The sequence below is a fragment of the Arachis duranensis genome, chromosome 6 (genome assembly GCF_000817695.3).
Source record: "Arachis duranensis cultivar V14167 chromosome 6, aradu.V14167.gnm2.J7QH, whole genome shotgun sequence".
Taxonomy (NCBI): domain Eukaryota; kingdom Viridiplantae; phylum Streptophyta; class Magnoliopsida; order Fabales; family Fabaceae; genus Arachis; species Arachis duranensis.
Window position 1 is genome coordinate 109,142,264 of NC_029777.3, and position 14,057 is coordinate 109,156,320.

At 30.2% G+C, this 14,057-nt stretch overlaps 3 protein-coding genes across 3 annotated transcripts in view; all 3 read left to right on the plus strand.

The window, feature by feature from the left end:
- The first annotated feature begins 703 nt into the window (after positions 1 to 703).
- LOC107495730 (uncharacterized protein At5g43822) lies at positions 704 to 3,927 on the plus strand. Its single transcript, XM_016116894.3, has 6 exons — positions 704 to 1,139; positions 1,516 to 1,634; positions 2,001 to 2,180; positions 2,585 to 2,644; positions 2,963 to 3,027; positions 3,290 to 3,927. The coding sequence occupies exons 1-6, from the start codon at positions 1,008 to 1,010 to the stop codon at positions 3,328 to 3,330; spliced, it is 597 nt and encodes a 198-aa protein (XP_015972380.1). The 5' UTR covers positions 704 to 1,007; the 3' UTR covers positions 3,331 to 3,927.
- A 2,578-nt stretch (positions 3,928 to 6,505) lies between these two features.
- Positions 6,506 to 10,194, plus strand: LOC107495731 (transcription factor SPATULA). Its single transcript, XM_016116895.3, has 6 exons — positions 6,506 to 6,939; positions 7,507 to 7,605; positions 7,691 to 7,756; positions 7,972 to 8,037; positions 8,392 to 8,679; positions 9,748 to 10,194. Exons 1-6 carry the CDS (start codon positions 6,583 to 6,585, stop codon positions 9,763 to 9,765), a joined length of 894 nt encoding a protein of 297 aa, XP_015972381.1. The 5' UTR covers positions 6,506 to 6,582; the 3' UTR covers positions 9,766 to 10,194.
- Positions 10,195 to 12,870: 2,676 nt separating this feature from the next.
- Positions 12,871 to 14,057, plus strand: part of LOC107495726 (probable BOI-related E3 ubiquitin-protein ligase 3) — a 2,236-nt gene continuing 1,049 nt past the window's right edge. Inside the window, 3 exon segments of the mRNA XM_016116891.3 lie at positions 12,871 to 13,057; positions 13,201 to 13,301; positions 13,792 to 14,054. Of these exon segments, the coding sequence (XP_015972377.1) occupies positions 12,972 to 13,057; positions 13,201 to 13,301; positions 13,792 to 14,054 (450 nt within the window). The 5' untranslated portion in view covers positions 12,871 to 12,971.

Sequence of the window (14,057 nt, forward strand, 5' to 3'; positions counted from 1 at the left end):
CAGCGGCTCTTGCTTTGACACCGTACTCGAGCCATACGGCGCGTTACTTCCGGGTAACGACCTAGCTTTAGCGCAATAATGTCTTTGATTCATGTCATGGGGGGTTCGGCTATATTTTTACGTTGGTTGCCGAAGACCTAACACAACCCTCCTCCTTTATCCGGGCTTGGGACCGGCTATGTACCGCAAGTGTAACATAGGCGGAGTTACATGACAAGACATAAATGGACAGAAATATAAAATTTTGTGTTTTTGTATTCTGTTTAGTGATAAACTAGAACAAATTATGAAAATCTAATTTATTCTCATTTTTTTATTTAAAAAAAAATTGAGATGAAAAATATAATAATAAAAAATTAACAAGAATAATGAAAGAAAAAATAAAAAATAAGTTGTGTCCTTTGTTAGTATCTCTGTGTCCTTCCTATCAGGATGAACACAAAATATATAAATTAATGTCTCTGGACACATTGTCTCTGTCTATGTCTCTTCTGCCAAACACGATCATGTCCATCAGTGTTCCTGTACGCGTTATATTTCGTACTAATAGGTATCAAATATAAACATTACGCGTTATATTTCGTACTAATAGGTATCAAATATAAACATTTTGTAAGTTTAAATTAGCAAAAATAATTAATTCTTACAATATATATATATAATTAGAGACTCATTGCCACCTTAAATTGGCTAAGTCCTAAATTATACAATAACCACCTTAAAATCCTTCTTTTTAAGCATTCTAGTTCTCTGAATTTGAGAGACTCATTGCCATCAATTCAAACGCGGCAGCAACGGACGACGGTGCCTCCTCTCCGGTGACGGAACCCGGCAACAAGTAACTTCCCTGTTGCTTGATCTTCTTGGTTTTTATGACTCCGACTCCAGTGAGTTGAGCGAGTGCCTTGTATGTGTTTGACAAAATGCCCGACTCGTAAAATATTCATTTGAGGCTCTTGGATGCTGTATTACTGGTTGTTTCAAATTGAACATATTGTTGAATCACAATGGAAGGTGTGGTGAAGAAGTTTCAGGGGAAGTTCCTTAAAGTTAAGGAACAACTAAATCGATGGGATGATCTTCAGTCTTGCTTGATTTCACAATTTAGGAGTGCTTCCAGTATTATTGATAGGTTGCAGGTAACTAGTTTGATTACTAATTTTAACTTTCGGCTGCATTTAATAGCTGGAACATGTCATGAATACAGAGAATGAGGAACACAAGAATATGATTGGAGTTGATGACTTATATCCAAGACAATATCTATGTCCTTCGATAAAGCTTGCCCAATTTTGTGTTCACCGAAAAACTGGGGATATTGGGGACAACGACTGAGACACAACTTCTCGATCTTGTCTCTATCTTAATATCTCTGTATTTTCTATCTTGATATGCTTACCAGTTACCGAACACTATTGTACAGTTTGTAAATAATTTTTTATTGAATATATTGCTTTGATAATGTTGCATTTCTGTATTACTTGGGTTTGAAGTAATTGGTTTGATTATGCACAGGTGCTTCAGAATCCTAGCAGTTATGGTTGTCTAAGTTGTAACTGCAATGTAAGAGATGCTCTCTTCGCAAATCAGATGAAATCTTTGGATAACATTTTGGTTTCCATGAGGAGTACTTTGTAAGTTCACATTTCTTTGTAGAATAATGTGCTACCTGTCATGACATTGGATTTCATGTACATTGTTTATATGCATTTTTTATGACAATTTCAATGGCGTTAGTTGATCTATGTAGCTAATCTCATCTAGTGGGATAAAGTTTTGTTGTTGTTCAACATTTTTAATAGTTTGGTCTTCAACTCCAAAGTTTATCCTTATAATGCTATCTACAATCAAATATAAGTAGCATGGTAACTTGTGGCATAGTTTTTCTGCAGTTGTCTGTTGTCTACCCTGAATTTATCCTTCTCCAAGTGTTCTTAATGAAAATATTGAGTTTTAGATAGTAATGACTTATTTGAAATTACTTTGATATGAACTTTCAGGGAAGAGTTTCGTAATATTGTTTTGTTTCTTGAGAAAACACATCATGACAGTAGACAACTGGTGAAAGGTAGTTCTACTCGCTCAAACATGAAGCATCTGCAGCAGCAAATTGGTGTTAAGCCTACTCTTATGGATTGCTTAGATGGTTTGTTGTTTCTACATGACGTCTATCATTCCGAGTAAGGAATAATTCCTGGGACTTTCGCCTTATTTTGTGCTTTGAGACCATCCATGTGTTAATAACCTAATATGACTAATACATGCTTAGTTTTTAAAAGAGAAATAATTATAGGATGGAAGAACTTAGAGGACTAAGAGAATTTCAATTCTAACTTGGCATCACTTGAATTATGTTTCCTTTATATTTTTGTTTACTTTCAAGAACCAAAAAACACAAATAGGTAACATAGATCTATAAAAGGTTGCAGCATCTTAAGGATGTGTTTTTATTAAAATGCGAATGATTCTTTGTAGGAAGTGTCAAGCTTATCAATAATCTGTCTTCATCCTTTGCTAGGTGAAACTAATGGCAAACTCTCAAAATGACTGTTGATTGATATTTCTTCTTTCCCTTTTGAAACAGGTATTTGTTGAAGTCTTCAATAATCTCAACACTATCAGCAAATGCTTTAAAAAAGCCCAGGTATAAATCTGCCAATGCTAGTGTCCAACATTTTTGAAGTTATAATAGTTTCTTTTCATGTGCTGATGATGCAGCAGAATAGTTAATAGAAGTAACAATTGTTTAAGCTATTGTTGTGGTTACGCAATTGAAGTCTGGTTTTGGCAAGTTGAAGTGAATTGAGTTGTGTGCACACTGTTCCTTCTCTTTTATTTACTATATTCATGATAGTTTCTTTTCAGCTTTTTAATGCTATTTGGTCCGATTCCTTTAACTTTATTACTTATCCAACTTGTCTTATTGTGTGTTTGTGTTTGTTTTGCATTAACTGCATTGCAGTTCCGGTGATCTTGTTGCCATACAACAACTCTTGGTTGATCAACCTAATCTCCTTATTGAGGAAGGTATGAAAGAATTATCTTGAGGTAGACCTGAGGTTTTGATTAAGGCGAATACTCACATGCAGTTATGTTTATGTTAATGTAAAATTGATAGTTGAAAATCGTTAATGATTTGATATATTTGATTAAATTGTCATATCATGATTTTCAATTATCAGCTTTACATAGATATAACTGCACGTGAGTTTTCATATTTGATCAATAATAATGATCAACTCATTGGTAACAGTAATTTGGTTTTTCACTAACTTATATTTTGGTGCAGTTCAACGTGTATTTGATATCATATTTGCTGAAGAACTATGATGATGATATTGATTTTGTGCCTTGAGCTTTTGTACTTAAATGGAAGCTGTTGATTCTACAAGCATGACGAGAGCAACATATGAGTTAAAAGAGAGGAAAAACAATCTAAAACCAGAAAATTGGTATAAGTAAAAAAATAGGATTCAATTATGAATTGCGTCATGTGCGACAATGCGAGTTTCGAAAACTTTTCTCATTTTACTAATTTTAGAAAAGATTGACTCTTAAGGGGGTGGCATTTGACTCTCTATTATAATTTATGGGTGGTATTGAATTCAATTTCAATTAAACTGCATCGAATTTATTGAACAACAAAAATCAAGAGTATTATATGGGCAATATGGTGAAGAGAACACGCTATCAAGCAGAAAAGCAGCCTCGGGAATTGCACATTTTTGGTCACTACAATAAATTGGCTTTGCTGGTGGTTTGGTTGGATAAGACGGTGAAGATTACTATGACGTCTTTGACTTTTTGCTTTTTGTTTTTTTCTTTTCCATTTGTCCTCTACTATCCCGTTTTTCCGTCAATTTTCTTTTTTATTCGGTACATTATTTTCTTTTTTCAAATAATTAAAAGGTTGTGTTACTTGTATTACTTTATATTTATTTTTATGAATGTTTTTTATTATTCGATACAAAATTGAATATACCATAACAGATATTCTTTAAAAATTATCTTTTATTCAACCTTTAAAAAAAATAAAAATAAATATTTTTTTTAATTTTTTGAATAATTGATACCGTAAAAGTAGATATAAAAAAATTAAAATAATATATTTTTAAATTTAAAGATTGACTAAAGCCTAAAACTTAAAGGATAAGTAATATTTTCGATATTCTATTTTATGGATATCTAGGTAATGTTATGTATAAAAAGAATCATACATGTTTTTGTAACTACTCACAATCATTGAGACCTATCTTCAACTTGGCATGCAAATAAATTTTCATAATTTTTATCCAATAATGTTTATATAATAGGAACAAATCAGACGATCTCACATGGTTATAATAAAACTGAAAAAAAAAAAAGAGGTAGAAAATACCGACGAATAAAAATGAAACACGAGAAGATATAAGAAACTCTAATAATTGAACTTAGTATAAATTAAAATGAGGATGTAGAGTGATTAGAAAGAGAAAATCCGTTCTCATAATTTGAATAAGGGATAACAATTTAAATTGGTCCTTTGTTTCTATTTGATGATAATTTTGATTTTTCAATTTCAATTTAAAATTGATTAAGTCACCTTAGTTCTTTCATGAGTAGTCTAGTTAGGACTGTTAACCAAAAATTATTGTAGAATGTTAGTAATGTAACATGTCAAATCAATTAATTTAGTTTTTGATGAACCAAATCTAATATCCTTTGTGTGACATTCTTCTTGCAGATGTTTCTTTTTAAATTAAACTGGATCTTAATAAAAAATAGATAATATTTCTTTGTGGAAACTTAGACAAATTAAACTATGATTATATTTTTTTTTAAATAAAATTCTATATGGAAGCAAAATTTTTATTTAAGTTTATCTAAATTATTGTAACAATTTTTTAAATTTCTTTTTCTTTCTCCTTCTCCTCTTCCTCTTCGTATTTTTTTTCCTTCTTTTTTTTTCTTCTTCTTCTAAATTTGCACATGCAAGTTTTTTTCTTTCCTTCTTTTTCTCCTCATCTTTCTACTCTCAATTCAATTCAATTCAATTCAAAACACTTGCTTCCACTCAATTTAAAACAATTCAATTCAATTAATAATGAATCGAACATATTATTAAGGTGAAACAATTGTATAATACTAAATGACCGGAATATTATATATTATATAAAATCAAATTCAAAACACCTGTATCTACAACACCTGCGTCCATTCAATTCAATTCATAATGAACCGAACATGTTATTAAGGTGAAACAATTGTATAGTACTAAATGAACGGAACATTATCCATTATATAAAATCAAATTCAAAACAGTTTTTTGCATAATGAACCGAACAAGTTATTAAAGTGAAATAATTGTATAATACTAAATGAACAGAATATTATCCATTATATAAAATCAAATTCAAAGCACCTGTGTCTACAATTTAGAGATTATCAATTCAATTCAATTTAGCAATTGCATTATATTCAATTCGATTGAAAAAATAATCCATTAGCAAAATGTTGATATTATTGGTGATGACGATAACAAAAGAGGAGAAGAAGAAGAGAAGGAGGAGGAGAAGAAGAAGAATCTGCGTGCAAGAAGGAGGAGGATGAGGTATGTGTGAATTTAAAAGAAGAAGAGGAAGTATGCATGTATTTGAAAGAAAAAGAAGAAGTGCGTGTAGTGACGCTCTTTTAATGAGAGTGATTTTTATTGGTGTTGGACCTACTTAAATAAACTTGAATGAAAAAATATTTGAATTTGTAATAGTTCTGTATTTTTTTATATGAGTTTAGAAATAATATGTATTATTAATTATTAAACAAAAAAGTTATCTAAAATATTCTGTATAATTAAAAGAACACTAAAAATATTTAAAATATTATTATAATTTATTTAAAAATTTATACATATAATATCCTATCTAAAAGAAATTTGATATTGTCCCATTTGAATCTCGTGTTCTCATAACATATATATATATTGAGTCTTTATACACTAAAGTCGAAATAATTTCTCTCAATTATTTTGTCAAATATAATTTTTTACTATTTAATATCTTCTTTCACAATTTTTTTTAATCTCACTTAAAAAATATATAGTAAGAGATTATATTTTACAAGAACAATTAAGAAAAAAAAATAAAAGAATTCTCTCTCAAGTTCTTATCCATGTTTAGTTCTTTTTTTCCCCTCATTCTATTATCCCAACAATCAATAATTTTGATTATTTTTTCTAATCACACAATCCTGGAAAAATAACCAAAACACACATACTAACAAAAATAAAACCTTAACTCTGGTTTGTAGCAATTGAGGATATATCCTAAGCTCAGTATCCAAACATGATGTTACAAGCACAAGTAAGTGAAGGCGGGAGAATAATGAAGCTTTAATTAAATAATAATAACAGAATAAACGAACTCATAACCAAATTTAAAACCTTAATCCCTCCCTTTCTATATTCACTCACTCACATTTTCTTTTATTTATTTAAATACAAAGCCGCAAAGCAAACCTTCTCTTTCTCAAACATAACACAACATTCTCTCTCTCTCTCTCTCTCTCTCTCTGATATTCATATTGAAGAAGAAGCTTGCTTCATTCATGGGTGGCTGCAATGGTGGAAGCTTCCCTTGTGACTCATCAGAAGACTTCTCAGCTTTGTTCAACCAACTCCTCTCTCCGCCACCACAGCCCAATTTGACCATAACAAACCGGGTTCTTGGCCCTTCTTCTTCTTCTGCTGTTTCTTCATCTGCTTTCCGTTTCTCTTCTTCTTCTCTTCATGATGATGATGATGATGATGATGAAGATGATCCCTTTCTTGATCACAATCCCAGTAACAATAACAACAACAACAATAATAATAATAATAATTGTAATGACGATTATATCCCTGCACCTCTTCATGACTCTGATGATGCTAACAACAACACTAGGCCAAATCATCATCCAATTGAGGTACTTTAATTTCTTCTTAATCTCTTCAACCCATTTACATTTTAGCCTTCAACTTCTCAGTTTTTATGTCAAAATTGAAACTTTCACACCCTCCCAGTTTTGGGGTATGTTTGAACTAGATTCAATTTAGACACAAAAAAAAAAAAATCATTTTTTTGTCTGTTGGGGTCAAATTTTTATCTTAAGATTTTTAAGTTATGAGCTGATTTGAACATAAACCAAGCTAAATTCAAATAGATACTTAGTATGTTTTATGGGGTGCAAAGCTAAGGAGACCTTAAAGACTTAAAAGTTTGGTAGATCTTACAATATATTATAAAAATACCATTTTTTTTCCCACCCTCTTTTAGTATATTTAATGGGGTGCAATTATGCAAAGCTTAGGAAAAATTAAATCATGAACTTTGGTAGATCTTACAAATTTTTTTTACCGGGGTCTAATTCAAAGTTGCATCTTTTGAATAATTTTTCTGTTGCATAGCACCCTGTAGTGGTCACAGTAATCAAGTACAGATTAAAATTTCCTTTATGAAAGGAATCTTTTGTTTCTTTTACTTGTTTGTGTAGAACGGTGAGACTTCTGAATTGCCATCAAGGCATGCCCCACCACCACGTACTTCTTCAAAGAGGAGCAGAGCTGCAGAATTTCATAATTTATCTGAAAAGGTTTTTTTTTTCCTTCTTTTTTTTTTTGGAAATTGTTTTTCCTTTGGATGATTTTGTTGATTGTGTGGTTTTGTTGGATTTTCAGAGAAGAAGGAGTAGGATTAATGAGAAGATGAAGGCTTTACAGAATTTAATTCCAAATTCTAACAAGGTACATGAGTATATTATAATAGTAGTTCATTTAAACAAAGTGTTATTTTTAAAAAAATAATTGTAAAGTTTACAACTTTATCTAAGTTGGTAATTATTTTTTCTTCCCAGTATCCTTTCACCCTTACAAAAATGATCTCTTTAATTTGTTGATTTTTCTTTTACCAATATTTGCCTATGATGAGTTTTTCTTTTTCTTTGGTTTGGTTTCAATAGACAGACAAAGCTTCAATGCTAGATGAGGCTATAGAATATTTAAAGCAGCTTCAGCTTCAAGTGCAGGTGAATCTTCTTTAAGTTTGGGCTTGTCATTTGTTCTCTCCTTGACCCATATATTTGTTTTCCTAAATAAGAATATTTAGTTATTTGACATTCAAAAAGGTCTAATTTTAACAGTTGGGAACTATAAAACATGTTTTGGTACTGCAATCTATTAATAAGAACCAATAGCAAATATTATCATGGACTTAATAAATTGTTTTAGTGTGGCCAACTTTGATTTTGTGTGAGGGATTTTTAGCAGCACATTTGTCCTTGAACTATGAATCCATGGTTAAAGGTTCTGTTAATTAAACCAAAGTCAAATTCTATGTTGTTTACTTTGAAACTGTTTCAATACTTTTCAATACTTTGCAGATGTTAATGATGAGAAATGGTTTGAGCTTACATCCAATGTCACTACCAGGAGGATTGAGACCTATGATCCTGCCACATACTGGTGTGGATTTTGATGAAGGTAACAGATTTCAGAACTCTATCAATGGTGGGGCTTCATCATCATATACAGCCGATGAAAGCTTGGTGGCGCGGTCGCCTTTTGGTTTTCACAGACCATGCAGCATCTCAAACCAATCTGCTGCTATGCCATCATTGACAAATCTAGCTACTTCAGATAACTCATCAAGCTTTCAATCCTCTATCAAGGTACATGTTTGAAGTTTGATACTTTAGCCCCTTTGATATGATCCTAAATGCTCTCTCAAAAGGGAGTGATTAAGATATGACTAAAGTAACATAAAATCAAGGCTTGGTGAAACATTTCATATCAAGCCTTGATTTTGAGTTTGTATTTTTATCTTCAGTGTTTTCTATTTTTAGAATTTTGCAGAAGAGAAAGAAAAAATAGTGAAAATTTCTCAAATAAGAGAAAAAAATAAATAGGTATCTGACTTTATAATTTAAAGACATATAAGTTCTTAATTATTTAAAAATACAAAAATGTCATTCATTTTTTAAAATGCAAGATCTTTAAGTTTTTTCGACCAAAATATATAAGGACAATTAGGCTGGGTTTGTTTTTAAGAACAGGACAGGACAAGACATTGAGAACAGGATAGGACAAGACATTGAAGAGATACAAAATTTTGTGTTCTTGTATTCTGTTTGGTGATAAATTAGAACAAATTATGAAAATTCAATTTATTCTATTTTTTTCATTCAAAAAATTTGAGATGAAAAATATAACAATAAAAAATATAATTATGAAAAATTAACAAGAATAATAAAAAAAATAAAAAATAAGTTGTGTCCTTTGTTAGTGTCTCTGGACACATTGTCTATGTCCATGTCTTCTCTACCAAACACGATTTTATGTCTCAGTGTCTTGTCTCTGTAAACAAATGCAACCTTAGATCTTATAGACAAACTTAAAGGTCTCACCTTTTAAAAAATGATGGACGTTTTTGTGTTTTTAATTAGTTAATGACATATTTGTCTTTGAAATAAAAGACCAAAGACCTATTTATCGTTTTCTAAAAAATCCTGCTTTCTGTTTTCTCTTTGTTTGTTTTTTACAAAATTTTGAAAATAAAAAACTTTTACTAAATACTTAAAGTAGATATTTTCAATATCTTAGAACCTTAATAAGCAACCAATTTTTTTGCTCATTTAGTTAGGATGATATTTAAGAGAATTTAATAGGACTTAGAAGGATAAATAATCTCTCTTTCTTAATCTGTTGGAACTTATCAATTGTTGTTTGTGATGTGAAAGGATGGACACATGCCATAACTGCTTTTGGATACAACAAGGATCAGAAAAAAACTCATCCCCAGAAGTGTCTTAAAATCTCATATTTCGTTCAGCAAAGCCATCTCTAAATAGAATATATTTTTGTTTTTGAGACATTATAGTCTAAACTTAAAACTCAAATTTGCTAACTACATATGGAACTCCATTGGGTTGCTTCACTTGATCATGGTATAATTGGTAATAGTTTGACACAATCTTTGTGCTCTTACATTAGCATTAAAATATATAATATATATCCAAATGCAAAATGGGTCATGTAACATTCTACACCATATATCATGACTTTCTTTTTAAGTATTTGATTTTTTTTATATGTTTGTTAGTTATTTTCATAGGTAATTAGATAGGTATAATAATATTAATGATCACATTGGTGAATATTATTTAGTGTGTCTTTCTTCTCTTTATGGGTCGAGTTTGTAACGAACTATCTAAAAAAAGGATATAATATTGGTTAGAATGTAAATATTTATGGTAACGTTATTTAATCTTATTTAGATTATTATACTTAGATGGAAACTCATGTGCAGTCGACTTTACGTGAAGTTGATACTTCATAACTGTTAAATTATCTTCACGTAAAGTCGACTTCATTTGAGTTTTTACCGTATACTAAATGACCTATCTAATATACTGTAGGATAGAGGATTTTTTTTCTCTCAATTAATTCAATTAATATTGTAAAATGTGTTACCTAGATTATTTCTTTATCAATAATAGGTTTACCATTGTAATTATTTTTTAGTGAGAGTACATAAAAAAAAGTACATAGTATATAAGGTGTAATAACTCAACAAATATTTTCTAAGGGGGATTTTTCGTTCTCTCCAATAATGAGAAGAACCTATCTCTCTCCCTCTCTTAATCCTTTCTGATTCATCAAACCATCAACATCACAGCTTGAACAGCTTAGGGCATGAGATTTTCTTCAAAATGTGATATTTTATTACAGCCTCTTTAAGTGAAATTAAAGGAAAACAAAAAATCACACTTGATAACATCAGAACAAATTAAAAGGATTTATTCTTGGTTCTTTCTTTCCCCTAAAAAATGAGTGTTTTTAAATACTTAGAAGAGAAAAATGAACAAAAATAAATATAAAACAAAATAACAACCACAAAAACAATATCTAATTTTTTTATTTGCTTAATGCCCTTTGATTACGATGAAAGTTTTCTTTTTTTTTAGCAATTTCACTTATGTTCACATTGAAATAAATGTTTTTGGCTATTTTATTTGTTAAAATTTAACGACATAATTTTTTGGCTATTTTCCCTTCAATTTTCTCTTTTCATTTTGGGTTAAACTGCTTCCAAACAAACCCAACCCTTCAAATTATGTACTAAATGTAGTTGCAAAACGAATGCAACAAAAACATCAATTTTTGTATTATAGTGGATAAGAATATAAATTTTAGTATTAGAGTGTTTGGATATGTGGAAATTTGACTACTATTGTAATCTCAAAACATCCGTCTTAAAAACAATGTATTGAGATAAATTATACAAATTTGGTTGGATCCTAAACATTGGTGTGCTAATGATGATGGCAAAATATCGAGTAAATAAATAAATTAGATCCAATTTTAATTGGAAAAGTATAGATAGATAATGAATTTAGTGAACAATGCAGTTATATATACGGTAATCTTCTTTTTGTGATTGCTGTAGGAGTGTAGTGTGTTTTTTTATTTTATTGGACCAATTTTAAAGTTCATTGTTCACATTGTTTACGAAAGTTATATATTATCTACCTAGCAAAATCGATTTTAATTACATTAAAATAATTAAATATTTATTCTCTTAAACAAAGTTGAAGTTTGAGTTTCACAATAAGCCAAATTTTTTTCCCTAATGAAATGATTTGACAAAAACTAGTTGCAAATCAATAAATTATAACTAGATTTTAAGGAATTTAAACCTAAAGTTTATATTCAAATTCGAACAAAATGGCACCAATTTGATATTTTTTAATAAAAATAAAAAATCATATTACTTACATGCAAAGAAAAAGCAAGAAAAAAAAAAATTACTAGGTCATAATAATGGTAGAGAAGGCAAGGAATGTTAGAACTTTGAAGATGAGCCTTTGGTGGAATATATAAGTGTTAGAAATGTTAAGAAGCTAAGAATGAATTGGAGGATGACATGCATGAGAGACACAATACAAGTTGAAACAAAAAGTGTGTATTAATATTGTGTGCTTAATATATATAATGATCACTAATCATATTCCATCATTACTACTTTGTTTACACGTGACATGTGGTCCACCTTTAACATTACATGCATGCATAGGTGGTGGCAAAGAGTTTGCTACTTGATAACCAAAATTGATATTTTGTGTATATTTTTTTATAATATAAAAATATATTTTTTTCTTATTTTTATTAATTAATTTTAACACAAAAATAAAAATTATAAAAAGAGATACATATAATATTCTCTATTCTCCATTCATCACCATTCATGGATAATGTGAAATATTAACAAATTCCATAATAAAACTATAAGGTGAATTGTAAATAAGCTATTATTATAATAGTGATTACAATGATTGTCTAAAATGATCACGTCTTTTTATATTTTTACAATTTTTTAACTTTCAATTTTTAAATTAAAAATATTTTAAAATATTAAAAAATATATTTTAGTATCAACTAATATTGTCAAAATTGAATAGCTACTATACAATACGTTGGCTTATAATTATATACTTATATTAATATAGTTAATGGGTTCTTTTTGTCAACGACATCTCCTAGTTTAACAGATCAAAGATTAATATGTCGCATATAAGATAAGATACGAATTTTCGACCTTTATTTAATTAGATGAATGAGTTGATCACTCGACCAACCCAAATAAATCATGTGTTAACAGTTTTCACGCTTGTTTTGGGCCAGATGGGTTCATATCCAAAGATAACGTTTTTTAGGTCTCGGTGCTTCGGTGCCGATGCCCAACCCAAAAAGGGCTAAATATTTAATTATATATTTTTAAAATTTAAACACGGAATTGATGGTTTAATTTGCAATTAAGTATTTAAGTGCAACCCAAAAAACATTTTGTCAAAAAATAAAAAAGAGTGTGGAAATTACAAGAAACTTCCTTCCTTGGCCACTTCGCTATTCTCATTGGAAAGAACCTTCTTCCTTACACGCTCTTTCTTCTTCTTCTTCTTCCATGGTTTTCCCTCAGCACCAGTTCCAACGGCACTACCAAACCCACCACCACCAGCAGCAACAACAACCACAAACTAAATCTTTCAGGTAATTATCATCACCCCAAATGTTTTTACTTAGTGGCCAAAATTCTAAAAAACAATTTAACATCCCTTTTCAATTTTTCTTTCTGCCTTTCATTTCACCTAACTTTATATTTATTATATATATCATTTTTGTTCCTACTTCAGAAACCTGCAAGCAATGGAAGCTCATATGCCACCTCAGGTTCCCTTTTACAATCCCACTGATTTGCAAGATCAGTCCCAACATCCACCATACATTCCTCCATGTATGTAAATTCTTCACCTTTTAGCTACCCTTTTGCTGAATTTGCCTTTTTTGTAGCTACATATGTTTAATAGTACACTTGTTAAGTGACCCAATTAGGTTTTCTTGTGGAATAGCACCCCATTTGGTCAGTTTGAGCTAAATTTGTTAATTTATGTTATATAATGATTCCATTACTGGAAAGTTTGAAAATTTATTTTCAGCTGCATATGTTTAATAGTACCTTGGAAAATCTGAATTGTAAAGAAAATGACTCAGTTAGGTTTTTTTGTGGCATGACACCCCTCTTGGTTATTTTAAGTTAAAGCTGTTAATTTTGTGTTGCATGATTATTCCATCGCTAGAAAGTTCGAAATTTTTAAGTCTGTTATGTTTTCCCTCAACATTCTTCTTGTCATGTTAAATGTAGTTGGTGGGCTTGACATAGTTCACCATAGTAAATTGTGCTCTCAATTTAATGCATTATGATGCCTTTTTGTTCTTGTATGTAGTCCATGTTGTTGGGTTTGCTCCGGGTCCAGTTCCTCCTGCCGATGGTAGTGACGGTGGTGTTGATTTGCAATGGAACTACGGTTTCGAACCTGAGAGGAAGAGACTAAAAGAACAGGATTTCTTGGAGAACAATTCTCAGGTATCTTCTGTAGATTTCCTGCAGCCACTATCGGTGTCCACTGGATTGGGCTTGTCACTTGACAATCCCCGCTTGGTTTCAACCGGAGACTCTGCTCTGTTGTCACTCATTGGAGATGACATTGAG

What these genes read in the sequence shown, in the direction of transcription:
- LOC107495730 (XM_016116894.3), top strand. Translation starts at nt 1,008, where the DNA reads ATGGAAGGTGTGGTGAAGAAGTTTCAGGGGAAGTTCCTTAAAGTTAAG. An exon ending in GTATTATTGATAGGTTGCAG is followed by an intron (nt 1,140 to 1,515) that starts GTAACTAGTTTG and finishes GATTATGCACAG; the next exon opens with GTGCTTCAGAATCCTAGCAG. An exon ending in GTTTCCATGAGGAGTACTTT is followed by an intron (nt 1,635 to 2,000) that starts GTAAGTTCACAT and finishes ATGAACTTTCAG; the next exon opens with GGAAGAGTTTCGTAATATTG.
- LOC107495731 (XM_016116895.3), top strand. Translation starts at nt 6,583, where the DNA reads ATGGGTGGCTGCAATGGTGGAAGCTTCCCTTGTGACTCATCAGAAGAC. An exon ending in TTCATAATTTATCTGAAAAG is followed by an intron (nt 7,606 to 7,690) that starts GTTTTTTTTTTC and finishes TTGGATTTTCAG; the next exon opens with AGAAGAAGGAGTAGGATTAA. An exon ending in TAATTCCAAATTCTAACAAG is followed by an intron (nt 7,757 to 7,971) that starts GTACATGAGTAT and finishes TGGTTTCAATAG; the next exon opens with ACAGACAAAGCTTCAATGCT.